This window comes from Corythoichthys intestinalis, chromosome 15 (assembly GCF_030265065.1).
Source record: "Corythoichthys intestinalis isolate RoL2023-P3 chromosome 15, ASM3026506v1, whole genome shotgun sequence".
NCBI lineage: Eukaryota > Metazoa > Chordata > Actinopteri > Syngnathiformes > Syngnathidae > Corythoichthys > Corythoichthys intestinalis.
In genome coordinates, this window is record NC_080409.1 from 44,423,239 (window position 1) to 44,437,667 (window position 14,429).

Genomic DNA, 14,429 nt, shown 5'->3' on the forward strand with positions numbered 1-14,429 from the left:
TTTGACCACGGGCCGCATTTGGCCCCCGGGCCGGACTTTGGACATGTCTGGTCTAATTAAAGTGGCGTTGTAATGGTTTATTTTGAAAGTGTTTGCATTCAGTTTTATGGATTCAGGCGGATACACTGACCTCTGGTCAGCCTCATTTCACATGGGTGAATCCAGCTGCTCCCTGTTAAGACCGACATAAGCAAAGTCTTTGTTTCAGCTAATGTTTTTTTTATTGCATTCGCAATTTAGTTTTTAAGTATATTCAGCCGTTGTTTGCGGGAATATGTGTTTGAACCATTTAAGAGCATTGGAAAAAAAAGAAGTTAGCATTTTATAGCATTTAAGCTAGCAGGCTTTTAGCCAATTGTTCTTTTGTTGTACAAAGGTCCTCATTAATTTATACCGTTTGAGGCTCAACTCAGGTATTTTAATTTTTCTGTTCCTTATCCGATAACTCGATTATTCGAACTAACTAGTTCATCGATTAATCTACTAAAATAATCGATAGCTGTAACCCTAATCATGTATCTTGAAGACTTCAATTAGATTAGGTATTAAGGTGTTTTCCGTCAATGATCAAGTACAGATTGGTTCTCAGTTCCTATGCGATTGGAGGAACAACAAAGTGTTTGTTGGACAACAAGTGAAATGTCATCTACGTTTACGAAAAAAAAAAAAAAATTCTTGGAAACACCTTGTTTTTGAGCGTTATTGGGCCAAAGACTTTCAATTTACGGAGAAACTTGCTTCAACCCGATAAACCTGGTAGTAAAACGTACAGGGAAATCGTGGAAACTCTTAATGGACATTTTTCACCCAAGCCCCTTGTGATAGCAGAGAGATTCCGATTTCACAGGAGAAATCAGGAAGAGGGGGAATCTGTCACCATGTTCGTAGCGGCGCTGCGGAAGCTGGCTGAACATTGTGAGTTTGGTGATGTTTTAGAAGACACATTAAGAGACAGATTGGTATGTGGACTGAGAATGAAGCAACGCAAAAGAAGTTACTTTCAGAAAGTGGACTTACATTAAAGACAGCCTTTGATGTAAGTGTGGCTATGGAAATGGCTTCAAAGGAGGCTCAACAACTGAACATTACGAGCAGAATACACCAAGTGTCAAGTACCCAAAGCAGTGTTGCTGGTCCCTGTTTTAGGTGTGGTAAAACAGGGCACCTTTCCTCCACCTGCTGGTGCAAAGAAAGGAACTGTCATAATTGTGGGAAGAAGGGTCATGTTGAGCGTGCCTGTCGGAAAAAATACAAGCACAGACAAAGATAAGGAAATGAATGACAAGAAGAAAACAAAGAAATATTTCAAAGCAGTAGAGAGTTCCTCTACTTCTGAAGATGAAAGTGACATGCACACCGTGCATGTAATGAGCGTGGACAGGGAAGTACATACTCTGCTGACCTCTCAAAAAATCTGGCCTCCCATAAGAATTACATTATAAGAAAAACATTCATGATACATCATTTCCTCATTTCAATGATTGACTGCTCAACAATTTACAAGCTGCTGACAGACACCTGACTGGACGTGTTGTGGGTCATATATGGAATCAGCTATTTAAGAAAAGGACAACAAACCTGCGTTGCCTACAGTTTCCACTGCTACCTTGGGCACAGACTTGCTGACATTGAGGCAGGTAAGCAGCTACAAAAACACATAAACATGCAACTACACAATTATTGGTTGTGAAACACACAGGTTACAAGTATGATATACAGTTTTAAAACAACAAATTTGCTCAATTAAATTTCATTATCTGTTATTATTAATGAATTATATTAAGTCATGCGAAGAAATGTTAATAATGATCATAATCAACATTTTTTTCATTATAACAATGCCTTGTGACAGTATCGAAATAGATATTTGTGTATTGAAAGATGGGTCAAAAATAACATATTCTTAGTTAGTCAATTATTGAACGAAGATGGTCAACTTTTCACTTATCAAGAATTTAGTTTGTCTTATAGTATGGTTGCTACGCCTCGTGAATATTCTGTTGTGTTAGATGCGATACCAGAGGGCTCTCGAAGATTATTACAAAATTCTCCGAAAGGTAGAAATTGTAACGTGCCAATCTTTGATCCAGAGTCTCTGTTTATTGGTTATAAATGTGCACTATTAAGCTCTGAAGCCTCCAATCGTTGTTTGAGAGGACTTATTCAAAAGGAGATAGTTTCCAAACATGCAGCAATTTCTTTTTGGAATAATTTATATGAAAATATTGAATGGAAACATACTTGGCTTTTGCCTAGAAAATATTTATTAAGACATAAAGTAAAAGAAATCACACTCAAATTACTTCACAGTTGTTACTCTGTAAAGACAACAATGGTTAAATTTAAAATTAATATTGAGACATTATGTTCTTTTTTTGCAAATGCAGAGGAAACTATTTCCCATTTGTTTTGGGAATGTATTTACTCCCACATCTTTTGGGTTGACCTGAACAATTATATTAATTCCAAAGTTGTGCCATCATTGAAAATTGTTTTTAGACGTATTTTGTTTGGCCTATCCAACGTTGAAGAACCAGAAATGGATAAAAGATATGTTGTAAATCTTATTTTATATTGGCAAAATTTCACATTCACTGTGTAAAATATGCTAATCAAAGACCAAATTTTCATGTTTTTGGGAAAATGTTTTCTTTATATTTGGACGATTTGAGTTCCTCTTTGAATCCCAAAGCTATAAGGACAAAAAGACTTTGCAAACAGTACGGCTAGTGTTAAAAATGACCCCGACCATTTTATTTATTATTTTGTTGTTGTTGTAAATCTGTTGATTGTATGTGAATTGTTGGCCCATTATGTGTATTTGTTTTTGTGTAAATAAAGTTTAAAAAAATAACAGTACAAATTTAAAAAACAATGCCTTGTGTTCCATGCTACATTTGAGGGAAACGTTTGACTTAAAATGACAAGTTTCTATATTCTAAAAGTCCTTGTACTTGAGTTTTGTATTTTTTAATTAATATTTTTGCAACGTCTCACTGGTGAAATTAGTAGTGCAATACAATAGCAATAGCATTGCTAGCAAAATAAATAAATAAATAAATCTAATACAGTGGTACCTCGACATACGATCGCTTCGACACACGATCTTTTCAACATTGTAATACAAACGCGTTGAAACTTTCGTCTTATTTGCGGTCTTTTTTCCGTATGAATGACTAAAAGTTGCTGTGTTGCGGGTTGTCACACAAGGAAGAGTTCGGAGCCGCATTTGAAGTTCTTCATTCTTCCTTGAAAGAAGAAAAGTAGAAACAAATGGCTGAAAGCAATTAATCGAGGAACAGTAAAAGAAGACGGTTCCGTGGACCATTCTCGCCTGTGGGAACGTAAATCCAAGCACATTTAGCCCTCACTGCAGCCGACATTTTATTACTGGTGAGTAAACTTTAATCGATTTTTTTGCCCCAATTAGCTGCTAGGATTCAATAGACTAGGCAGTGGTTATTATTACCGTAACCGGCAACTCGCAAAGCGTTATTTTTCTTTTGCCGTGAACTGCTCTGATTAGTCAATCGGTATATTATTGGCCCGGTGGGAATTGGTTATTTTGCCGTGACGTGTTCAGGTGTTAAGGTGACAATTATTATTGTGGTAACATCGCCAAGGAAATCGCCAGCTTTGTCCCGTTTTTATCATTTATTTAAGAACTTATTCAACACAAATCGGCCATTGCCCTCCGCAGTTGACTGTGCTCTAAAGAAAACAAAAGTATTATCTCTACCGCACTGACCTATCTCACTGTGACGTCAGCCCCGTGGTGCGTTCAGGTACAGCAAAAAGTGTCCGCCACATTAGAATCCGACTTGTTACATTATTTACAGGAATCATTATTAATTATTATTATTAGAGAAGTCCGATCACGTCATTTTCAAAGTATCGGAATCGGCAAAAAAATATCAGCCATGCCTTTTTTAAATATATATATATATTTTTTAATTAAATTGTTTTCTAATTGTATTTAACGTTACAGACATATTATGTTTCACTCTTCCAGAGTCTTTAGTTTAGGCTTAAGGTAGGGTTATCAAATTTATCCTAATAACGGCGGTAATTAATTTTTTAAAAAATGTATCACGTTAAAATAATTAACGCAATTTATGCATGCGCTGCACGACCCACTCACGCATTGTCGCGCTCAATCTGTAATGGCGCCGATTTAGGTATAAACCCTACCCACGTGACGTCACAACTCCAGTCTCCTGAATGGTACCGCCCACTTGTCCGTCAAAACATAGTGTTAACCTGTTACGGCTACGTACATTTCTCCTATTTACGGCGTGTTTTTCTGCTCCTTAACATTAATAATCAAAATGGTGAAGGCGTGTGTGGCTGTTGGTTGCACTAACAGAGAAGATGGAAGGAGAGACTTGAAGTTTTACCGTATTCCGAGGGATCCAAAGAGGAGAGCAAAATGGACGGCTGCAATTTGACGTGAAAACTGGGCACCAAAAAATCACCACAGACTATGTAGTAGTCATTTTATATCCGGTAAGATGCATTTAAGATATACTTAGAGGGTTTTGGGCTGACAAATAACCACAATTAAGATCATTGCGAGGCTAATCGCCGACAACATACGACGTAGTACGACATAGTTTCAAATTCAAGATGTTTGTGACTTCCCTTTCTTCCACCATCGTTATTTTTTGAATAATATTTAGCTGGTACCAAGTGAAAGAAACTGGCCTCGTCTACGGGGCTGACAAATAACCACAATTAAGATCATTGCGAGGCTAATCGCCGACAACATACGACGTAGTACGACATAGTTTCAAATTCAAGATGTTTGTGACTTCCCTTTCTTCCACCATCGTTATTTTTTGAATAATATTTAGCTGGTACCAAGTGAAAGAAACTGGCCTCGTCTACGGGGCTGACAAATAACCACAATTAAGATCATTGCTAGGCTAATCGCCGACAACATACACGTAAGTATGTAGTGAGAGTGCTATCGCTAAACCATATAAACATTAAAAGCCTTAACTCCATTGACAAACGACATGAAATACATTAGACTTGACAGTGGATGTTAGCAATAACAAAAGATTTTGAATTGAAAATTTCGTAACCTTTCCAAGCACAAGATAGATTCCTGCCGAATTTTCGTGGACGAGGACATGTTTCACCCAACCAGCAACGAAGTATTTATAAGCCTCCAAGCTCTTAAAGTGTTTTTCAAATTTTCGTGAGAATAGGCTGATTTTGTGTGGACAAGATAATTGTAAATATCAGCGTAGCAGATGTCAGGCAGACAGGGCGAAGACAGTGGGTCGAAAAACATCGATTTGGGCATCAAATATGGATCTGGCGACTGTATAGAACGAAGCTTTTCCACATAACGCCTTTTATGCAACACATCCAGTGAGTTTAAGGCATCAGAAAGCACCGGGTCTTCCATGAAATGCATTTTAAATTCCTCGATCAATTTAAACCAATGCTAATACAGAGACAAAATGACGGACAAGTGGGCGGAACCATACAGCGAGCACGTGGTTTTATGACGTCGGTGGGTAGGGTCTATATATAGAGATAAAAGACAGCCTAAAACGAGTAGCGTGGATTTTGGCAGCCTTTAAAGCCTTTTTTTAATTGGCTAAAACCTTGCAATTCCTCTCCCTACGATTAGAAATATGGTGGGAAGCAATGTGGGGAAGCAAGGTAGCAATTGATCTTTATTTTAACACCTTATGTTATTTGCCAACGCAGAGAAGATATATCAATTGGTAGCACTACGCACAGTAATGGTTCCACTTCCCATCATGCATTTGGGCATGACTACAGTATCAATTACTGAAAGCTCAACAAATAAACTAGATGGCGACATTTAGTCACAATATACAAAGTCAAAAGTCTTTCTATCCGTGGATCCCGCTCACAGAAAGAGTGTTAATAATGTAAATGCCATCTTGAGGATTTATTGTCATAATAAACAAATACAGTACTTATGTACTGTATGTTGAATATATATATTCGTCCGAGTTTTATTCATTTTTTTCTTAATGCATTGCCAAAATGTATATGATCGGGAAAAATTATCGGGAATGATTGGAATTGAATCGGGAGCAAAAAAAAAAGCAATCGGACCGGGAAATATCGGGATCGGCAGATACTCAAACTAAAACGATCGGGATCGGATCGGGACCAAAAAAACATGATCGGAACAACTCTAATTATTATTATATTATTCCGATTTTTATTCATAACTTGTTTGTTTTGCTATGTTTAATTGCCATTTGTAATAGTACCAGCAGTATTTATTAAGGATTTAGTGAAGGTTTTCGGGTTGTGGAACGAATTAATGGAATTATAATGTATTTCTATGGGAAAATCCTGCTCGACATACGACCATTTCGACTTACAAACAAGGTCCTGGAACGAATTAACTTTGTATGTAGAGGTACCACTGTATGTTGAATAAAAAGGAAAAATGTAACGACTCTTGTGTAGCCCAAAGTAGCGGAGTGAGAGTAGCGTTTTTTCTTCACAAATGTACTCAAGTAAAAAGTATGGCTTAGTAAAACTACTCTTAGAGGTACATTTCTCAAAAAGAAACTCAAGTAAATGTAATGAAGTACATGCAACGCGTTACTACCCACCTCTGGGCAATCATAACCATGGACCACATTACGGCCCTAACAATAGTTTCAGTTTATGATGCAACAGAAAACAAGGGAAGTTGTTGCATCTTGAAAAAAAAAAAAAAATCAAGAAAATTATTTTACTTTCCTGACAGACAAAGATGAAGCTGGTGCTGCTTGCTGCTGCTTTACTGGCTGCGGCCAGCTGTGCGAGCATCTCGCTGGAGGATCTGGAGTTTCACGCATGGAAGCTCAAATTCGGTGGGGCAAAAGTTTAACTTTGTTTAATATCCAGCAACCTTGTTTCTCAAAACTTTTAGGAATTTTTCCCCCGAATTGAACAAAAGGCAAATATATGTACAGTGAGGAAAATAAATATTTGAACACCCTGTGATTTTGCAAGTTCTCCTGCTTAGAAATGATGGACGGGTTTGAAATTTTCAAGGTAGGTGCTTGTTCGCTGTGAGAGAAAATCTAAAGAGAGAATCTAAAAAAAAAAACAAAACAGAAATCACAGTGTATGATTTTTTAAAAACAAATTATTTGTATTATACTGCTCCAAATAAGTACTTGACCACCTAAGAAAATTCCTGTTTATATTTGGTACACTAGCCTTTGATTACAATTACAGATCTTCTCTAGGTCAATCAGGTTTCTGGGCTGTCACTGACAAACACAGAGTTTGAGCTTCCTCCTAAGATTTTCGAGTGGGTTTAAGTCTGGAGACTGGCTAGGCACCTCCAGAACCTTGATATGCTTTTTACGAAGCCACTCCTCGGTTATTATGGCTGTCTACCTTTGTCATGTTGGAAGACCCAGTCACAACCCATTTTCAATGCTCGAATCGAGGGAAGGAGTTTTTTTTCCCCAAAATCTCACAATTCATGGCCTTGGTCATCCTCTCCTTAACACAGTACAGTTGTCTAATCCCACATGCAGAAAAACACCCCGAAACCATAATGCTACCACCCCCATGCTTCACAATAGGGATGGTGTTTTTGGGATGGTACTCGTCATTCTTTTTGCTCCAAACACTATCAAAGTCAAATTGACCACATGACTTTCTCCCATGACTCCTTAGGATCATACAAATGGTGATTGGCAAACTTGGGCCTGGACATGTGCTCGTTTAAGCAGGCGGACCTTCCGTGCCATGCATGATTTTAAACCATGACGTCTTACTATATTACCAACAGTAACCTTGAAAATGGTGGTCCCAGCTCTTTTCATTGACCAGCTCCTCTTGGCTGATTCCTCGGTATTCTTAGGATCATTGAGACCCTACAAGGTAGATCTTGCATCGAGCCCCAGTCCGAGGGGGATTGACAGTCATATTTAGCTTCTTCGATTTTCTAATAATTGCTCCAATGGTGGATCTTATATAGCCATGCTGCTTGGCAATTGCTCCGTAACCTTGTCCAGCCTTGTAGAGGTCTAGTATTCAGTCTCTGGTGTCTTTGGACAGCTCTTTCGTCTTGACCGTGTTAGGAATTGGAGTCTTCTTGATTGTATGGGGTGGAAAGCTGTTTATATACAGCTAACCGCCTCAAACAGGTCAAAAAGTCAGACTCAAATACTCCACCTCCACTCCACTTATTCGTTTGACTTTTTAAAGGCCACTAACAGGTCATTGAGGCTCACAATTCTAGCTAATAGACAGGTGTTCAAATACGGTACTTATTTGCAGCAGTATAATACACATAAATTGTTTTAAAAATCATACACGGTGATTTCTGGATTTTTTTTCCCCTTTACATTGTCTCTCACGGTGGTCAAGCAACTACCATTAAAATTTCAAACCCACCCATCATTTCTAAGTGGGAGAACTTGCAAAATTGCAGGGTGTTCAAATACTTATTTTACTCACTGTACGTGGTCCTGAAGCCAAATGTATCAAATACATTTGACGCTTATCACCTTCACTGAGTTAAAAATACCTATGTTCTTCATTGATTTGAACTTTTTCTGATCCTGACTGACAGGGAAATCCTACAGCTCTCCATTGGAGGAATCACAACGCAAGTCCATCTGGCTGAATAATCGTCGCCTGGTCCTTGTGCACAACATCATGGCTGACCAGGGCATGAAGTCCTACCGTCTAGGTATGACCTTCTTTGCTGATCTGGTAAGAAAACAAGCTCTCCGTTTCATCTTTAAATACCTCTTATGAAATCTTTTGACCAAATGTAGCCAATCCTAAAAGTGTCCCTCCTGATCAGGAAAACAAGGAGTACAGGCGGATGGTTTCGCAAGGGTGTCTGCGTAACTTCAACACTTCCGTCCCTCGGGGCGGTTCCACGTTCTTGCCGCTGCCGTTGGGAGCTGACCTACCACACACTGTGGACTGGAGGCAGAAGGGATACGTCACCGATGTCAAGGATCAGAAGCAGTGTGGCTCTTGCTGGGCCTTTAGCACAGTAAGTGGCTGCCGTTTTGACTTCTGCACCATTAAAAATTAAATTGAGATATTTGTTGCCTTGTTCAGACAGGGTCTTTGGAGGGTCAGACCTTCAGAAAAACGGGCAAACTGGTGTCTCTAAGTGAGCAGCAGTTGGTTGACTGCTCTGGCGACTTTGGCAATATGGGCTGCATGGGAGGCCTAATGGATGATGCTTTCAGATACATCCAGAAAAACGGGGGTATTGACACGGAGGAGTCCTATCCTTACGAGGCTGAGGTAAACCGATAATCTCTCATAGTACTAAATGCAAAACAGCGACAGTACGTTACTGAGTATCAGACACGTAACAGAACTACAAGGAGTTAGTCACCTGTACTGTTCAAACACCCAAGTGTAGTTGAAAACGAGAGACGGGAGGCTCTTTCGCTGAATTGAGCCGGTGTCCTGTCGATTTGCGTTCCCTCGTCGAAGTAAACTCCTAGTTGTTGATAGCAACTTAACGTCGAACAAATTTACCTTACATTTTGACACATCCATTTAGATCTATTATTACTTTAGAAACTCCCACTTTTATCCCGCTATAATGCCAATATTCTATCTTGAACAATAAACGCCATTAGAACCCAGGCAACACACGTGTTTACTGCTTATCATACAACGTTAACTTCCTTACGCTTTTACTGTGTCTCACAATTTCATCATTATTCCATTCTAGTCTTTCGTGCATAATTGCTTACAGAGGTTCGTGGTAAAAAAATCACTATGAAATAAATATACAGTGATCCGTTGTTTTTGCGCGGTTAATGGGGACTGTCCCCTCGCGATAATCATAAATCCACCAAGTATAGGCGGAGCTTAATTACATTTTAAAAAAGAAAAAAAAGAAGTGTATTCAATGTATTTATTCAGATTTAGCATTGGAAAGATTGATAGATTGGAAGATAGATTGGAAAGAAGACTCACCGGCCACTTTATTAGGTACACCTGTCCAAATGCTCGTTAACAGCCTAATCATTAATAATAATAATTAATAATAATAATAATAATTATAATATAATATATATTATATATATATATTATATATATATATATTATATATTATATATTATATATATTATAATATAATATAATAATAATAATTAATTAATAATAATAATAATTCTAATCAGCCAATCACATGGCGGCAACTCAGTGCATTTAGGCATGTAGACATGGTTTAAGACAATCTCCTGCAGTTCAAACCGAGCATCAGTATGGGGAAGAAAGGTGATTTGAGTGACTTTGAACGTGGCATGGTTGTTGGTGCCAGAAGGGCTGGTCTGAGTATTTCAGAAACTGCTGATCTACTGGGATTTTCACGCACAACCATCTGTAGGGTTTACAGAGAATGGTCCGAAAAAGAAAAAATATCCCGTGAGCGGCAGTTCTGTGGGCGGAAATGCCTTGTTGATGCCAGAGGTCAGAGCAGAATGGCCAGACTGGTTCGAGCTGATAGAAAGGCAACAGTGACTCAAATAACCACCTGTTACAACCAAGGCAGAAGTGGCCGATGAGTGTATATATATTATTCATTCATCCATTCTATCCCAGCTAACTACGGGCAGTAGGCAGGGGACACCCTGAACTGGTTGCCAGCCAATCGCAGGGCACAAGGAGACATACAACCATTCACGCACACACTCATACCTACGGACAATTTAGAGTGTTCAATCAGCCTACCATGCATATATATATTATATAAGACATGTTTTTATCCCTTTTCTCCTAAATGTATCATTTAAATTTAACTTAACACACACTGTGGTCGCTACAACACACTACCGCTAGTGTTTAACAAGCTCAACGAGCTTATACATTCGGCGCCTTTCAAGGTAGGCGCTCCCAAGCTTCTCTGGCAAAATCAAAGCTACGGAGCTGTTACTCATCGTTGACTTTAACAAGCAGCTGCTTGGTGAGCAAGAAAAGCAGCAGGAGGGAGAGGTGAGAAGCTGTACATGATCGGATCGGGACATCTCTATAAAATATTGTGTTTATTTATTTATTTTTTAATTAAAGGAAAAAAAAAAAAATCCGCAACGGACTGAGGGTGCTATGTTTGAAAACCAAAAAAATTAACATATTAAATCCCCAAAGTTAAATATTGTATTGTTTTAATAGGTTATATTTATTTTTAACAAAACCAAAAAAAGAAAATCTACCCAAAAACTTTTCCTTCCCCAACACCAGGGGGAAGCACCCTACTTCCCGCGCCACTGATGAATGTCCCCTCGTGACTCAAATCATGGTGTAGGATGTCGTTCCTACAGAATTTCTTAAAAGTAGTGTTGGAATGCACTTTTATCCCCCGGTTCTATTTAAAGACTAAAGAGCCAAGGAATTCTGGCCTTAATACTTTCCTGCCACCTGGATCCAGATAAGCAGAAGGAATTAGATGTTTTCGATGCCATTATCGACAAATTGTCCCAGGTCTGTTTAACGCCATTTGTTGGTTCATAAGCACAGTATAGCATTGATTGAGAAAGTGTATCTTGTATGTGCGCAGTGACCAGTCTCTGAATGCAATCCTGTGTTCCCTTTCTTAAAAAAAGGACGGAGATTGTCGCTACAACCCGAACACAATCGGTGCCACATGCACAGGTTACGTTGACATAAAAAAAGGAGACGAACGCGCCCTGTTGGAAGCCGTGGCTCGAGTTGGACCTGTGTCGGTTGCCATTGACGCGTCACAAGAATCTTTCCAGCTTTATGATTCAGGTGACACACATTAGTGTTATGAAAGTCATGAAGTTAGAAAAAATATTTGATCTGAGCTTATCTAGTTGTTTGTTGGCAGGCGTGTACGATGAGCCCGATTGCAGTAGTTCTGTGTTGGACCACGGTGTGCTGGCAGTAGGTTACGGCACTGATAATGGACAGGACTACTGGCTGGTCAAGAACAGGTAAACTGCATGATAATTGGATATTAATAATGATATTTTGTCATTTTATTTTCCAAAATTAGTAACTGTTACCAAAATAACCCACCATGTATGTTGAATGATTGCTGATCGATTGACCAGATTGTTTCTGGTTCACACCAGATTGTTTCTAGTGCGCACCAGAAACTATCTAGTAAACATTAGCATTATATAGCATTTAAGCTAGCGGACTTTTGCTAAGCAAGTTAGCCAATTGCAACAATGCAACAATAGCGTACCGCACGTAACACTTCACCTTTGCTCATATTCATGACATTGCCAACTGTTGCTAGGGGCGGTCAAACTCGCGTAAATAGTGTACAAACGAGATGTTTACTGAGCTAAACCTACCAATTCTATCTGAAAATGATGTCGCTGGTGCCAAATTCGCTAGTAAAGATGTGGAAGAACATACAAATGTTCAGTTAAAATGATGGTTTGAGTGTCGAGGGCTGAAAAAGAGCCGACCTGATCCAGAGGTAGCTTTTTTTTTAATCAACACTTTTATCTTGTGTGCATTGCCTTACGACACTGACGATGACATTCTCCTGTTTCAACAAGGTATCCTTTACCACCATATGCCCTGTCTTTCTTATATATTATATCCTCTGGTTGTCTTATGTCTCTGACCGTTCTTGGGGGCAATTTACATTACTGTTTTTGTGTAACGATCGCAAACGCTACTCATTGACAGCCAACGAACACTTAATTTTTTCTTTAATAACAATTCTTAATTGTATAATTTATTTACACTTCCCCCTTACTAAAGTTGTTTTTTTAACAACAGAAAAGGTAACAGTGGCAGTCAGATACCATTTTAATTTTTTTCAGGTCATTCATTGTCAGATAAAAGCAGCATGGCAAAACACCACGCTAAAAAATAAGTAAAAATATCAAAATGGCTTACCTCTTCGTCCTCTGTAGTACCATCGACCCCCAACAAAATGTTTACTGCATATGAAATGTGAATGGCTGGCGATAAAATGGTCTTTTGGACATCCGCGCAAGTTGATCCATTCTTCACATTTTTTCCTCCGAGTTTTTGGTTTTGGGAAACGTATGAAGAAAACATCCTTCATACTGTATGTCGTAATGTCTAGAGTTCCATAGCAGTAGTGTTTGTTCGGCATGTTCTTTTTTGAAAGATTACCGGAGAAAACAAGCAGAGATAACATGGGTTGTATGCGAGGGCATGTCTATAATGTCTCACTTCTGTGTTACGATGGCGACGTAACGGTCTAAAAATAGGTCTAAACGGTCAAAAATTTGCTAGTTTAAATGCTATACAATGCTACGGTCGACAGTTACGGACCACTAAAAGAAAGCTTTACTCAAAAGTTCGCTAGCTTAAATGCTATACAAAGCTAATGTTTACAACAATTGGCTGGCAAAAGTCAGCTAGCTCAAATGCTATATAATGCTAATGTTTACAACAATTGGCCAGCAAAAATCGGAAGATGACTTTTAGGGGTCCCTATTTTTTAGTTTTGTGTGATATTTTTAGGTTCGTGTGAACACTTCTTTAGTGTCGTGTGAAAATGGGTTAGGGTTGGCTTTAGGGCTCCTGTGAAAATGGTTAGGGTTGAGCTTAGGGTTTAGGGTTAGGGTCATCTTATTAGCTGGAGTTTCGCAAAGGATATTGACGGTATATGCATGTGATTGGCCGACAGTTATGGACCACTAAAAGAAAGCTTTACCCAAAAGTCCGCTAGCTTAAATGTAATATATAATGCTAATGTTTACAACAATTGGCTAACTTGTATAGCAAAAGTCCACTAGCTTAAATGCTATATAATGCTAATGTTTACCAGATTATTTCTGGTGCACACCAGATTGCTTACATTTATTCAATTTCTGTTGATGTCCGTTTAGGGGCTCCGTAGACCTTAGCGCAAAATGAAAGCAATATTTTTCCGATCCTGTTTAGCCTTCTAAAGTGGCACTATTAATTTGGAACTGTTTTCTAGCTGGGGTCAAAAGTGGGGAGACAAAGGCTACATCATGATGAGCAGGAACAAACGCAACCAGTGTGGAATTGCTACTGCGGCCAGCTACCCATTAGTGTGACCAGGTCCGGAGGAAAACATGACATTAGACAATATTGAATCAAATGGCAAATTTCTGTCTTCTCTGGCATTTTGAATCCAAAATTTCACAAAATAAAAAGACACTGTTCATAAAAACGCTGATTCTATTTATTTTATTTTTATTATAGGAAGTGATTATGAATGGCCAAATCTACGTAAACTAGTTTTAGTTTTGCTGGTACTGATTTTCTGCAACTGATTCATGCATATTTGTTTTTTCAAAGACAGTGTCCCCCCGACTCAATTATTTATCGATTGAAATTAAATTTTAATATAATTATAAAAGGTTAAGCTGTTTCCCTAAAATGACTGGACAGGTTGATGTTATGAAGTTCTACGTAGTCAACTTCAAATGAGTATAAAATTGACGTTTTATACAACAGTAAGT

General features: G+C 38.5%; 1 protein-coding gene and 1 long non-coding RNA gene across 3 annotated transcripts in view; one reads left to right on the plus strand and one right to left on the minus strand.

Annotated features, from left to right (window-relative positions):
* The window catches only part of LOC130930614 (uncharacterized), a 108,440-nt gene that overhangs the window by 66,434 nt on the left and 27,577 nt on the right, over positions 1 to 14,429 (minus strand). The gene's annotated exons all lie outside the window — the stretch shown is intronic.
* ctsl.1 (cathepsin L.1) lies at positions 1,484 to 14,137 on the plus strand. 2 transcript variants are annotated; one of them, XM_057858573.1, is made up of 8 exons: positions 1,484 to 1,637; positions 6,752 to 6,857; positions 8,579 to 8,721; positions 8,816 to 9,013; positions 9,082 to 9,273; positions 11,586 to 11,751; positions 11,831 to 11,936; positions 13,922 to 14,137. In XM_057858573.1, the coding sequence occupies exons 2-8, from the start codon at positions 6,758 to 6,760 to the stop codon at positions 14,019 to 14,021; spliced, it is 1,005 nt and encodes a 334-aa protein (XP_057714556.1). In that variant the 5' UTR covers positions 1,484 to 1,637; positions 6,752 to 6,757; the 3' UTR covers positions 14,022 to 14,137. The 2 variants fall into 2 exon arrangements, with proteins under 2 accessions (XP_057714556.1, XP_057714557.1); XM_057858574.1 differs by having other exon boundaries at positions 1,484 to 1,633.

Bases quoted from the DNA above. Each gene is read 5' to 3' on its own strand.
- ctsl.1 (XM_057858573.1), top strand. From the start codon at position 6,758: ATGAAGCTGGTGCTGCTTGCTGCTGCTTTACTGGCTGCGGCCAGCTGT. The intron at 6,858-8,578 runs GTGGGGCAAAAG...CCTGACTGACAG, and splicing joins CGCATGGAAGCTCAAATTCG to GGAAATCCTACAGCTCTCCA. The intron at 11,937-13,921 runs GTAAACTGCATG...ACTGTTTTCTAG, and splicing joins TACTGGCTGGTCAAGAACAG to CTGGGGTCAAAAGTGGGGAG.